This window comes from Cydia splendana, chromosome 9 (assembly GCF_910591565.1).
Source record: "Cydia splendana chromosome 9, ilCydSple1.2, whole genome shotgun sequence".
Lineage (NCBI taxonomy): Eukaryota > Metazoa > Arthropoda > Insecta > Lepidoptera > Tortricidae > Cydia > Cydia splendana.
The window spans coordinates 7,684,236-7,699,654 of NC_085968.1; the positions used below are offsets into that span (position 1 = coordinate 7,684,236).

The following is a 15,419-nucleotide window of genomic DNA, read 5'->3' on the forward strand; positions in this document are numbered from 1 at the left end:
GTAGTGAGTAAGTAAGTATCGTATATCTTCAAAAATATCCGCTGGCGCTAGTTGGAATAGGCCACTTTCCATGTTTTTCATAATCGAACATTTGGTATAAAAGTTGTTTACACTATTGGACGTGTTTGTTTACATTGATAGACCCAATGGTTTACAACAACTCACAAGATTTCATTTAAGAGAAATTGGAGTGTTTGATATTAGTTTTCTTCATAAGTTGAGAGACTGGCCAAAATTAGCACCAAACCGAGACGAGTGGAAAAGGAAAGGGCAGTGGCGGGTTCTTAATAAATGGTTAATTTAACGTAGGTACTTCAACTTGATGATTAAATGTCACATTGTATTGGGAATTGCACGTTGTCATTAAAATAATGATTGAAAGTTTTCTGCAAAAAACATAATATAGAGTCTGTTAGGCAAGAGAAGAGTCGTGGAATCGTTGGGCCCCATACATTCCCCGACTCTGTGCGGAAAGAAAAGAGTAGTGGAATGTATGGGGCCCAATTACATTCCACGACTCTACTCTTTCCGCACAGACTCTATATATATGCCAAGAAACATATCCATTTCAAATAATGTATAAATCAATGTAAAAATTTGTAATTTCGTACCTGCGTATAAATTTACACAAAGATTGAGGTAGTACGGCTCCGAGCCCTAATTAATTTCAAAATTATGGCAACACCCGGCAGAAAGCAAGAATCAGTAAAAACCAGAACTGGAAACAAGTCGTGTTTTCCCCCCAGGCTGTTACCTAATTTTTGTTGATGAATTTTTTATGCTTATACAATACATGGCTTTCATAAAATATGAGATAGGTACAGCCCGCTGACGTCGAAATATAGAATTAGAAATATGTATGTAGGTAAATGCTGTAAACTGTAACTATAGTTTTGGAGTGTTGTTACTATTCAATTTATTACTCTAAGGCCCACTTGCACCATCCCACTAACCCGGAGTTAACCGGTTAAATCGGTAACCCAGTGTCTGATTGTAATGGTAACCATGGTAACTCCCGGTTAACCCCGGGTTAGTGAATGGTGCAAGTGGCCCTAAGACAACCTATTAAAGTAAACTTAGATCGTGACTAGATACAACCTTCGACGATTACCGCAGAAGTGAAGAACACATGCTTATTATGCGTAGACCACCGCCGTGGCAAGGCTTAAAATATGTAGATAAGCACTATTATTAGACTAGCTGTCGCTCCGTAAGGACATACGGTTTAAAACGTTTAAAACAAACTTGCTTGTACCGTAAATTCTAGATAAGCATCAATTTAGAAGTCTGAGTAAGGGCCACTTGCACCATCTACTAACCCGAGGTTAAGCGGTTAAACCGTTAACCCTGTGTCAAATTGTACTGGTTACTATGGTAACTCCAGGTTTAACCGGTAAACCTCGGGTTAGTGGGATGGTGCAAGTGGCGCTAAGCTGAAAATGCGATGGAGCGCGCGTTCAATAAATTATACGAATACCGATGTGCAATGAGCATGAATACTCGTATAGTCAACACGACAACGGTACCAAAAATATCGTCGGTTCCATTTTCGCTAACTCTTGAAAGTTGAACCAAGTAAAAACACAACTCTTTCATCTCCATTAAATACTTAAAAATGTACAAGAAATGTGTTTCAAGGAAAAACTTCAGATTTGTTTAATAAGCTGTATAAACCCGAGTATTCTATAGCACATCCCACTTTGTGGAATTGAACGAGAGAGTGGGGAAACAAAGACAGATTAAATCACTGAACGCTGAACGGACAAGGACTCTGTTGAGGAAATATTTGCTCATCAAACAAGGGGTATCATTTATACCTCAGTTATTATTTTTATCCACCTATAGGGAACCGAAGTTTACTTAAGTCTGCACGTATAGGTACTCGTATTAATACGGATACGACTGGCTCAAGACAAGAGTCGATATAACTTTGCAACTCACTATATAGGTACTAAGTAATATGGACATAAGCCAATCTGAGACAGTTTTTTTGCTCCGTGCATAACTTCGTTCACTGAGATCGGGTTACGGGTGGGATAACGTGGGTTTCTGTCTGTCGTCTAAGGGCCCGATTCGGATTTTGAAATAGACATCTATTAGACATCTTTTAGTCATCACCAAGATACGATAACGATATGTTATCTATTTCTATTTCTATTTCCACAGGATATGACTTAGAGATCCAATTCACATCTAATAGATATCTTACTCTATCTAACGTAAAAGTGACATTGGTTGCCCGAATTGCGCTGCAAAAGAGAACTAGTTGATATCTAAACTATAACGTATCTAGAATAGATCTAGTACGTGTCGTCTCTTGTGAATATCTTGAAGTTCGAATACAGTAACAGGCCTATTCGGATTTCGAGATAATCACAAGATCTTGAGACGATTTAGAGATCAACTAGATCTACATTAGATATCGACTAGATGTGACTTGGAAATCTAAGTCATAACTTGTCGAAATCGTTCAAGAGGACCTCCAGAATCGCGGAAACGTCAAATTTGACATATCTATCTTACAAATATCTTTAAATTATCCGTATCGTAACTTGTTGAAGTCTAGTAGAAATCTAATTCATTTTCCGAATCGAGCCGTAAGCCGTTTATCACAAACAAAATATTTATAAATACTTTACATACCTTAGGGCCACTTGCGCTATCCATCAGGGTTAGCCACTAACCGGGTTACCCGGTTAAACCCGGAGTTACCAGTCCAATTTAACCCTGTGTTAACAGTTACCTCTGAGTTAGTGGCTAACCCTGGATGGTGCAAGAGGCCCTAGTATCTTAAAGGTGTGCTATTTCAATTCTAATCTGTAACATGTAGGTACTAACTATTGTAATACGAAAAACTAGTCCAGTCGAGACTCGAGTCATCTGCTCGACTGCTGACTATTAGTACTGTCACATCATCATCATCATATCAGCCAGAGGACGTCCACTGCTGGACATAGGCCTCCCCCAAAGAGTGCCACAATGACCGGTCTTGCGCCACCCGCATCCAGCGGACTCCCGCGACCTTTACCAGGTGGTCAGTCCACCTTGTGAGGGGTCTACCCACGTTGCGCCTTCCGGTACGTGGTCGCCACTCGAGAACCTTTCCGCCCCAACGGCCATCCGTTCTACGGGCAATGCTGGCGGGTACTGTCACATAAAAATAATCTATTATAGATTCTAATGAAAGGTGAGGTGAAATGGCGACAACAAAGTTTATCGATGTTTTATTTTATCAAGCAATCAGTTTTACCTGAAAACGTTCTACTTTAGCCTAATAAAAAGAGATGGTGTGTGTGAAATTTATCTAAAGTAAAACAGCGAAGACGTCTCGAGTGCCAGGGATAATAAGATTGGTACCGGTCAAGGTTCCCCCGCCATTAGGATGCGATTATCTACTTGCCACTCGTTGAGTCACGCTTACCACTCGACAATACGGGGTACTTTCCATTAACACGTTGTACTGCTTTGCACGCGACTCTCTTGCTTTTTGTCTTCTGGGAGATTATCTGGGTTACTCTGTGCTCAATTTTTTTGTTTTTCCATTTTAAGGATTCAGAGTTGGTTTCCTTGTCATTGTATAAGAAATAATGTTATTTTTTTGCATCCGTTGCTAGGTTTATTATTTTAATAACAAAAATTCCGTGAGACACAGACACATTAAATTTAGGTTTATTATACTTAAATCTATCTGCATGATAAAATTCCAAAAATTCAATGACATTAATTTCGGAGGACATAGGAACAATGACATAACATTTTTTGAAAGTCAGGTCCAAATTTAATTGCAGGATTTCTCAACATTACGGTTTTGTTTTGCGATTCGTTTTCACCGTCGTAATCTAGAAACTATGACGATTATTATGAGTTACGTTCCAATGAGATACGCTCCAGTTTATTCTCAGTCCAAATACTTAACGAATTCGACGGTCTACTTTAAAAGTTAAAAAATCTCTAGAAAAACTCAAATCAACCCAATAAATCGAATTGTCACCTTTGGCTCGCTGTCAGTTGTCAATTGTTATTATATTATAACATTTATAACATTTTACCGTATTTTGACACTAACCATTGTTTACAATAAAGCTAGTGAATGAATTTGAATTATTTTATACAGGAAAATTAATATATTAGAATGATGGTATACCATGGTTCAGGTGGTCGTATTATTCGGGCCCATCCCGTTTATTAACTACAATAAACCGCGCCAACGCATCTACTTTTGATTAAGTTATTTCTCTTTTAAATTTTCTTTTAAATTTATTTTTAATAAATAAGAAGGAATCACGAAAAATTATCACTAGCATCAGAACATAGCTCTGTCAAAATTTATTTCGGAATATACACAGTAAATAATGTCTTTCCTGTGAACTTCGTCTGAGAAACTTTTTGTTTATCGACGAAAAAGTCGGTCGTGCTCGTTTGCATGCAATCGGTGTTCGGATCTAGGACCGCGGCTGAGCGACTCGTTCGAGAGGGAGTTTCAAATTAAGGCCCCATTCTCTCAACTCATCTTGTCGGATAAGAACGCTGGCATAAAACAAAAGACACAATATTCGCTTCGCATTTTTTAAATAGGTTTTGCGTTGGCGCTAAGTTCGTCTAAACTTCTAAAGGTTTTTCTTCGTAAAAATAAGCATTAGATTGATTAAAAAAAGTAAAGTAGATGTCTAACGCAATAGTGATACTGTAAAACTCAATTTAATTATTTTGTTGTAAATAGCATGATCATTGATCAAACGAATTTTCCAACGCCACTTACCGGACTTGCGTGGTGAAACCACATAACTCTCTGAACAGTGGTGTCAATTTAGAAAAGGTTAGAAAGCACTGACTTAGAACAGTATGTCTTACCCATAAAACTCCCTTGAGACTTCAACATATAAAATTATTTTTATCGGGTTACTCACTAGGTATAGGTACGTTACTCTAGTTAGTCTAGTTGAATATTTCGTCATGTCTCGAAATTTAAAAAAATTACGTGAGTAACCCGATTTAATATCATCCCTGAGTGAATTCTTAATGTTGCCGTAATCTGTCCCATATTCTAAATATATTTACTTGGTTCCCTGGAGGCAGGTAGACAAGATCAGCGCGAGACTCCATATTTCGTAGTATAGGTACTTTGACACCCGCTTTTAGCTTTATAGAAAATCCATAATACATATTCAGATTTATGAAAGAAAGTCACGCGTGTCTTCTTTCGACAGTGTGCGACGTAGGTAGCATCCTTGTTTAGATTCTAAAACCTAAGAGCAATGAGTATTGTTACCTACACTGTACAGATTTTTTTAAATGTTGAGGTTGTATTAATGTAAGCATATTTATTTATGTATATATGGGCCATTTTATTTAAAGTTGTCCCCTACATTTTTTTTATTAGGATTTTTTATTTTATTTCTACTCAGAATCACGAGCTCTTTCTATCCTAATAGGAGAAAAAAGTGTCCCAAGGTTTTTTCCCATTCCGTTACCATTTTTTCATAGACTTTGTATGGCGGTTTCGGAATGGTAAGATCGAAAAATGTATGGAAATCTTGGGACACTTTTTTTCTCCTATTAGGATCAAAAGAGCTCATGATTCTGAGTAGAAATAACATAAACAATCCCAATTATGAAAACAAAGTGTAGGGGAAAACTTTAAATAAAATGGCCCATATTTAGTACAGACACAAGACACAAGTGAGAAAAATGTTTAAAACGGTAAAAAAATTATTGAAGTGAAGCGTCTCAACTGATATTTATAGACCTAGTGAGAACTTTAGGTACTTCTTTTATAAATAGCTCGTAAAAAAAACTGACAAATCAGACTTTAAAAAAAGGAATACGCGGTTAGCCTTCCATATAGTGGTTGACCTCGATTTATTACAATATTTTTCAAATAATATATTAATGCGTACCATAAATAAAATAAACATTATAGGGTATTATTACACAAATTGACTAAGTAATTGTAATAAGGCTTGTGCTGTGGGTAAAACAGCAACACTTTTAACTGTCCATCGGTGGAGCTTACTTTTGTAAGTTTTGAATAACAAGTTACTGTCAAATATATTTTTTAGTACACACTTTTATTGCTGACTGTATTTGCTCATCTTTACATGACTATCAAGAGTATCAAGTACGCTTCAATACTTCTAATAAGCTTAAACTCAATTATCGGCTCGATTCGGAAAATGAATTAGATTTCTACTAGACTTCAACAAGTTACGATACGGATAATTTAAAGATACATATTTGTAAGATAGATATGTCAAATTTGACGTTTCCGCGATTCTGGAGGTCCTCTTGAACGATTTCGACAAGTTATGACTTAGATATCCAAGTCACATCTAGTCGATATCTAATGTAGATCTAGTGTTTTTATCTTGTATTTATCTTTATAGTAAATAATATAATATGAAAATATGTACAATAAAATAAACTAATTTCTGTCAGTACTTGAATCTAAACCAATAAAATATCGTCACTGGCCTTAACGTTCTTGAATCCCATTCTTTGTCGTACCGTACGATCAACTTAGGCCGCGGGTGCGAGAATCAGCTTTGGCAACGCAGGCTCAGCGAGGTCCGTGGGTAAAAAGTCATAAGTCATAAGTTATTTATTAGTAAAACCAATTTACACGTTATAAATTATAAAACATAATTACATATGCCGTAAAAATACACAAATCAATATGAAATAACCTTAATCATGACATATTATTAATAAATTACCTATACAAATATAAATTATTTCACATCCTTTTCGTGGAAATTTATGAATTCATTATAATCGTAAAACGGGTGCTCAATAAGCCAGCGTTTGAGGCGACATTTAAAAATGACCAAATTTTGGGCGCTGGTGATGCTGTCAGGGAGGTTGTTGTAGACGGCAGGCCCCATGACATGGGTGAGCTTGGACGACTTGGTCAACTTGCGGCCCACGCCGACGAGCTTATGGGCGTTACGCGTATTGTAGTTGTGTACCATACTATGCGTTTTGTATGCTGTTAGGTTTGACCGCACATACACAGCCACCTGTAGGATGACTATAGCTGGTAAGGTCAGTATTCCCAGTTTTTTAAAGTAGGGTCTAGCAGGAGTGTTGTGTGGTACTCGGGCGATTATTCTAACCGCGCGCTTCTGGAGACGGAAAACCCTTTCCCACTCGGCACAGCGTCCCCATAGCTCCGCACCATACTGGATCAGCGAGTGCACTGTGGCAAAATAGCACGAGCGCGCGACCTCATCTGACACCAGCCTAGTTACCCGTCCTAAAGCAAAACACGCGCTGCCGATTCTTCCGCTGAGTCTATTAATATGATGGTCCCACTTTAAACAGGTATCTATTTCGAACCCTAGGAATCCGGTGGTGCTTAATTGGTTTAGAGCGGTCCCATTTACAGAAACAGCAAGCAGTCTCGTGCTGCGGCCCGACAGGTTGAAAACTAGGTAATGGGTCTTCTTCAGGTTTAACGCTAGACCATTGGCATCAAACCACTGTGCAAGCTAAAGAAAAGCTTCAGCAGCAAACGTCCAAATAATAAGCAGTAACAGTAATAAGTAGCTCTTCAATTTAAAGGTAGAAGGAAGGGCTGGAACAATCGTACGTTCTTAGACTTGTAGTCGAAACCTAACCCAAGCCTTATTCCGTTACGAGAACCAGTGACGTACATTTCGTACAAATAAGACTTGGATTAGGTTTAATTTCAACATAAACCTAAACTTAATGCTATATATACAATTATACAAACTTTACCTGCATTAGTGGCAGCCCTAGTATTAAACTTTATCACTAATTATAACCATACAGTCGCATTAAAATAATAATTACAGAATTGTGCTATATCCGGCAACATTTCCAAAGGAAAAATTTACGAAGAAAAAACAAAAGACGGCTAAACCCTTAGTTTTTTATTTCCAACCGGCCAGTGCGCGCGGTGGCTGTACATGCAGGTTTGCCATGTTACACTAGTTGATCTCTAAATCGTCTCAAGATCTTGTGATTATCTCGAAATCCCAATAGGCCTGTATGTTTGTGTTTTTTCACCGATAAGTTTTTTTGGCGACGAATCTTCCGACAGTTCCATGCAGATCAGTTCCATTAATGTGAGTTCCGTAGATACGAAATACTTAAGATACACGTATTAAGTTACTAAGTTTAGGTAATGATGTAAAATATGTTAGAGCTAGTTATAAATTAATTGAAAAAAATTAAATTAAGCCCAACCAAAACAGACATGAAGCAACTGTCATAGCAAAGGGACCATCATTTGACGCGAGAGGTAAATATTAAGGGGTATCGATGTGAACATGATCTTTTTCTGTTGTGTTAAGTCTGTCAGAGAATTTGTGCCCCCTACTACAGTATCAACGTAAATAAATACCGATATAAACCGGTAGGCAACGGGTACAAAAATATTTTTACTATAGTGTCTAAAATAACGTACCTTGTCCCAATCGACATTATTACAAACGCCTTGTCATTTCTCCACATTGTGTACATGTACATTTACATAATTTATAAAATATAATATTACCGGGTGTGATGCGGGTGGTCCTCCTGACCGCTGCTGCGCTTTCTCTTGCGCTTGAAGCACCAGTCCTGGCCCATCGCATCACAGCAGGCGCGCCGCGAGCCCCCCGTGCCCAGCGCGCGCTTCACTCGCACCTCCCCACCATCACCTGTGGCCGGCCTTTTGGGGCAACGTCTCAACACTGGCCAACCTTATCACCACAGTCACAGTCACCGGCCGGATAACCGTCAAAGTTCACTTGCACATTACAACCATTAAGTGTGTCCGGACTTTGCTGGCACAATCCTTTGAAATGCTTCTTATTCACAATCACTGGCTGGATAAAGATCGATAGTCTTCCGATACTTGAAAAAAAAGGCTTAATAATACCGGCTTACAGGATTAACGTATAATTAAAATTTGTATCGTTTCTATCATGAATAATTGGACACACTTTTTATTTATTGTTTAAATCGTTTTACATCGTTGACAGCGTTAATTGATTTATAATATATGCTATTATTAGCCCGGCCAAAACACAATTGAAAAAAATACCAATAGTCAGTTAACTAAGTAGAATTTTCTACCCATTTTGTACTTAGTCACAGTGACAATAGTATGGGGTCTCTGAGCGACTTTCATATTGATTAAGACTGTGACAAAAGGTACGAAATGGGTCGGAAATTAAGTTCTTTGACTTTACTAACAAATGCTTAAAGCGATGACACTAGCTTCAATTTCCAGTTGCAAGTGAATTAAAAAAAATCTTTAAAATTGTTTTTAAGAAACCATTTTACTCTAGCAAGTGTCAACAACCCTTAATCCAAACCTGTGTTTTCAACTTAATTATTTACGTCAAAGTTTGAGTGGGAACTCCAACTCCTTCTTTTATTATTAGAAAACTTTGTTCAGCTGCCTTTTCTTCCAAGTTTACATTCGATGATTCAATACTCGATAGAGTGTAGGTTACTTTTATATAGGTAGTTTGTTAATTACACATTAAAAATTAACTGGAAACCTTTGTTCTTTTATCGATTCATAAAAAATAATGTGGAAGGTAAAGCATTATTTATTATGTGTCTATTTTATGATACGTTTTAGAACTCTGAAGACATTCGTTGTCATTATATCGATGTCGGCTCGATTCGGAAAATGAATTAGATTTCTACTAGACTTACGATACGGATAATTTAAAGATATTTGTAAGATAGATATGTCAAATTTGACGTTTCCGCGATTCTGGAGGTTCTCTTGAACGATTTCGACAAGTTATGACTTAGATATCCAAGTCACATCTAGTCGATATCTAATGTAGATCTAGTTGATCTCTAAATCGTCTCAAGATCTTGTGATTATCTCGAAATCCGAATAGGCCTGTGTTTATGCTGTGGCGTGTGTAAATTAAATTCGTCTTTAATTTATGGTAGAGAAAGGGAAAGCTACTTTTCTTTAGCGACGCGTTTTTCCTCGTTTATTGAGGCTTCTTGTCTTGAAGAATACATGGTAGCAATTTTACTTTTCTTCATTTATTTAACGTTGGCCCAAAATATCTAAGATCATTATTTAACTTAATTATAAAGTTTTGCTTTTTTCTGAATAAAGTTGGCGAAGATAATTATTTATTATAATTCTACGACATTTTATGAGACTATTTTTATGAGATTATAGTATGAATAGAGAGTGACATAATCTGATTTTTAAACAAACTCATTTTAACATAAACCCATTATTAAGCAAGAAAACTTATAAATTATAACGACATCTTACGCATATAATTCATTACAAGCTGAAGGTACAAAATAGTTAATGAATCTACTGTATTCATGTTGTCATATTTATAGAGGTTGGCTTTGAGTAGGTATCCCAGAAACCAAAGCGGTTTAATTAAGCAAGATACAAGATGGGATTATATATACTACGAATATTTAGTTACACAGACTAAGAACGAACAGAATAGATAGATGTTTTAAGCGTTAGTTACAATACTTACACAAGTTAAATGTTTTTACTTTTGTAACTATGCTCAAGAAGAGCAATGAAAACGGGTCGCTTGTTTAGAATTTCCATTATATATTGGTATTGGGTGTACAGCATTTAAGTGCTTTTCTTTGGCATGTAATAGTTACTTACGATACAAGTGCGAGAAATAGGAAATTTGCAACGTGTGGTGAATTTTAAAACACGACCGAAGGGAGTTGCGAATTATCTATTCGCACGTGTATACACAACGTTTTACAGTACATTATAGCCTTTTAAATTTTCGACATGGTTGCGTAATGTGCTTATTATAGCACATGGTGTCGTAATGTAGCACCAGATGTACTGTAAAACATATAAAAGTAACAAAGTAACAGTACTTCCACTTATTACAAAAAACTTATACCTATTAGCAGGCGTGGCTCACTCCGCGATTTCGTCGCTTTGCTACAGGTAGCTAGAACTACATCCGTTCCACATCAATTTTGGTGGCTAGCCATAATAAGGATAGTATAAGCCGCGCGTGGCGCTGTCGCCACCTAGCGGCGATATCTGTCCTGATCGTAACAGACACGTTTTGTTAGAGAGCGAGTCTTCTGTACCTAGTACTATTATTTATTCTGTGCTATTAGCTAGTAAAAGATATTATGGCTTAAACACAAAATACCCAATTAACGTAAAATGATATTTACGCCTCTGTTTATTGTATATCTTTGATATTATATAACAAAATAGATCCGCAATATCGCAGAGAGAATTTAGGGAATGTATAAGTAGATAACTAAGAATACATATAATTTTAACTACTAGTCTTCGAATGTGAACTTTAATAAGATTAAAGCAGTGTTTAAGCGACGCGTATAATGTTCAACGATTATGTTAAGATGAAACTTTGTTAATATGTACTATCATGTTTGTTTCTTTTGTGGAAACTCAAAAGGTTTAAATTCTATATGTTGTAGTTAATCTAACAATTATTTTTCGATGCTTTATGCCTTAGAGGTTTTCTTTCTTTCTTTGCTTTAATCACTTTGAACATGGATTTGAGCTTCCCATTGATCGCTAAATATTATGTAGTAATTCTTCCGATATATTAATATAGTTTTAGTGGATTTTGAGTTTAAATTACCTAAAAACTATTTTTTGTAATATTGTAATACTATTAAATTTATTCAAACTTTATTCCGTTAGTGAATTCCTAAATAAATAAACTGCTAAAAGCTAACAAGACCCTTATTGGCTAGAGATACGAAGTTCGCCTGGAGCGCTAGTATTTAATAAAAAAAAACTGGATCCATGAAAATGAGGGTTCATTAGCAAACCGTCCAGTAAAATGGTAATGATTTTATCCGTCAAATACCTATCCGGTGTCCATAAATCCAGCAGCAGATAACAACGTCCCTTGTCCGGGGTTCATTAGTCAAGCAACAAACGTAAAATAAAATTTACAATGTAACTCCAAAAATATTTGTTGTGTTTTTTTATATTTTTGTGTAACTAGAGATAAGGTAGGTAACATTTTGTCGCTAGAAGGGTTTTTCAGACCGCGCCCGGAGATCAATTACAGGTGTGTCAAAATGTGACAGTCAATGGAAAAGGGTTACGCCCTAGACATAGAATGGTAAAATGTTGCGGACCTGGGGTCAATCGACAGATTTTCTTTTCACTCGAATGGGCAAGAAAGTATCTTGCTACATGAGGCAATTCGGTTTCCGGTCCGTATTAGGCCATGTAAAAAATCCTTAAGTTAATATTGATTTCGCGTTTTAGAACGTTTTGTGAGAGTGATGAATCTGTAGACGTGTTTCCATTATACAAACAAATAGGAAGAAGTAAGTACTTATTGTAAGTTGATATTTGGGTAGTTAGATACTTGAATTGTTAAGTAAATCGACAAATACGTTATGCGGGCTGTACACACTGATCGTGAGACCCCGAGACAGGCCGAGAACGACTGTGTACATGCTGCTCCCTTTTCGTCTCGCTCTTCCTTGTCTTGTCTCGCCTTTCTCTTTACCAGGAACATGGAGGATTATACATTATACCAAAAGCTAGTAATGTTTATAATTTAACTTCACTTACTTCTTCAAGGTAGGTATCTAATTTTGTAGCCCTGTAGATTCACTAGAAGCACGATACATTTTTTAGGTGTGTCTTGGGCCTTTCTACGTGTAAATAAAGATGGAAAACGTGTGCTGTTTGTTTTCACGTTCGAAGGAGAAGAGTCTCAACATAAATTATTCGTCAAGGTTACACATCTTTAAATTGTGTGACCGCTAGTAAGGATAGCAAGATAGAGCTGGTCGGAACATGAATGGGTTCCCGACGTTCCCGTGACATTTACTCATATTGTTTTTAACAATTCTGAGGGAGTTCATCATATTTTAAATAACTAACTGCTTTTCAGGGCCTAAAAAAAGACTATTTGAAACCACGGTTGACCCTAGGGCTGACTCATTCCTAGGCCAAAGAATAGGCATAGCTAATCAGCGTGGGAATGTAGCCAGCCTTATGGGCACCCATCCGCAGGGGACAGATCTGGGGGACCTAAGATAGGTGGGTAAGTTTTATTTATTTATTTTATTAGATTTAGTTTATACTTAATTTTTATAATAGTTTATAAGTTTTGTTATTGACTAAATATTAGGTACCCATGTTTTGATCTTTTAAAATAGGGTAATTAGTGGTTCAGGTTTCACAACACCGGCAATAGGTACCAACATTTTTTTAAAGAAGCCCTGTACCCGGCTTTAAAACATATATGGCCTGATGATAATGGTGATTAAGGACACGTGTAGATAAAGTAAAATTGTCGTATCCTGTTTCGGAATATTACAACTTTTATAATTTTCATCTCATCAAACTTTTGCGGCGCTAAGCAACGGCAGGCAATTAAAGTCTCTCGTCAGCCGTGGATCAAAATCATCTTCCGATTTTTACCTATCTAATCTTTGGAGTATTTGCGGCAATAAATTGCCTACAGCGCCTCGAGGCAACCCGATACTGACGTACTCAGTGACTTTGAAAACGCGTTTAGTCCACAGTATAGGTACAGATATTTAGATGGTGCCCGCATTCCTGTTTCGTGGGTGAATGCTTACTATGCATTTGTTCCATTTAACAGTAACTAAACAGTAAAAAAGACAAAGTTTAGACTCAAGAACAGGACCTGGCCGCGTAGCCAACATGCCAATCACTTACGCTTCGTAGCGATCGAAACGCAACTGTCACTGTCGCACTAATATAGAAGAGTGAAAGAGAGACACAAAGCGTTTCGCTATCGAAGCGTTAGCGATTGTAACCTTGGCTAGGCCGGCAGTTACAGTTAATAAACAGTTTCATAGTATAAATAATCTAACATTTTAAACTTTCGCGTTTTAAACATAGGTATACTTGGTCAAGCAAATCTTGTCAGTAGAAAACGGCGGCAAATTTGAAAAATCGCGGGTTAGCAACACTGTGTTCGTATAATTCCAAAATCGCGTGTCATCTGTGTTTTATCTGTGGAATGTGGAGAATGAAATGACAGCCATCTTGTTTGTTTACATTCTAAATCGTTACTATTTCAAGAGAAATTTGTGTTGTCACCGTTAAATACCAATATATTAAATAAGCAAAGTTAAGGTGCCTACAATGTACAATCATGCTCGTTGATCGTAAATATTTGTAAAATTTGAGGTTATGATAATTACATGGTTTGGTTCGATGTACATTGCTGCTTTTCTTAGCGCAATACTGCTCTTTGAGTGTTGCCCTACTTCACGTTGCTGTACATTGCTACTGACATACTTTGCTTGACAGACTATAGGTATATAAGTACTCGTATTAATAAAATATTTTATCGGGTCTATTGTTAATGTATTTTTCATCACACTCGCTCAGTGAATGTGGAAAATTGCACGCAGGTTTAGCGGGAGTTATAGAAAAAGCGTTCTCCCTAGGGAGTTATGAAGTTTCTAGTGCCATAATTAACAGATTTTTGTCTTTATACTTAATTTTTGTATCGCAAGTGTGATGAAAAACATTGTGTGTAACTCGGGGCGTAATAATATTGCAAACTCGAGTCTATACATCGCTCCGGCAAGCCGTCGCGACTTAACTTACTCTCGAATGCAATATTCAACTTACGCCCCATGTTGCACAATGTACTATTGTTACCTTTATTTCCGACCAGTGTTTACGAGCCCTGTTACATGTTTTCGTATAGACAAACCATTTTTTGAGATTCTCCCGTTTGTTCCAAAATAGTGTTTTATTTAGAATAAAACACAAATGTTTAATTCTAATACTAATACTAATGTAGTTTTTTTTGGTCAGAAATATAACAGATGTAGAAAGGGCTACTGCCAAAAAAAGCAACATGGCTCTGCCAATGAACTGACTGTTTTGCTTCGAGTCCATGCATGCAGAAGTCCTTTTTTAAAACTTCATTTTTTCAACAATAAAAGCCTCATCTAATTTTGTTATCCAATCAAAATAAACTAGATTAAACTAGTGTGAGGGCCACAACTCAATTGACCGTATTTACAAAAACGAACTTAATAGAACAAACATGGCCAAACGAATTGCTAGTTTAAACCACTACATTGATCTACCTCCCTTTGAACGTTACCTGAAACCATGTGAACCCTAAAGATTTGAAAGGCTGTACGCCAAGGATGAATTTAGCGCGTTTAGCTAAAGGCAGACAATTCGTTCTGCTTACGCACGCTCAAATGTATTCTCGTCTCGACTTGCGTAATAAGCCCAAGGACTGGAGTAGAATAGAAAAATTGATCGGAGCGGTGAAACAAAACGTAAGGCACCACTCGTCCACAGCTGAGAAATGCTCGTATTCATATTTTATTGACGCTACAAAGGAAATGAGTAGTCTAGCATAAGGAAATCCATAAAGATACCTATCAAGTTAAGATCTAGGTATATAAAATTAAGCACCACTTTGTGAGAA

At 36.9% G+C, this 15,419-nt stretch overlaps 1 protein-coding gene and 1 long non-coding RNA gene across 8 annotated transcripts in view; one reads left to right on the top strand and one right to left on the bottom strand.

The window, feature by feature from the left end:
- The window catches only part of LOC134793522 (3',5'-cyclic-AMP phosphodiesterase), a 534,412-nt gene that overhangs the window by 151,870 nt on the left and 367,123 nt on the right, over positions 1–15,419 (bottom strand). The window contains exon 1 of one of the 7 annotated variants that reach the window (XM_063765116.1): positions 8,519–8,789. The exons of the other annotated variants lie outside the window; for them this stretch is intronic. Coding sequence (XP_063621186.1) covers positions 8,519–8,592 — 74 coding nt within the window. The 5' untranslated portion in view covers positions 8,593–8,789. Of the gene's footprint in view, positions 1–8,518; positions 8,790–15,419 lie in introns of those variants that run through there. 7 annotated transcript variants of the gene reach the window in all.
- LOC134793985 (uncharacterized) lies at positions 6,711–7,358 on the top strand. Its single transcript, XR_010144607.1, has 2 exons — positions 6,711–7,036; positions 7,069–7,358. It is a non-coding gene; the product is annotated as an uncharacterized LOC134793985 (long non-coding RNA).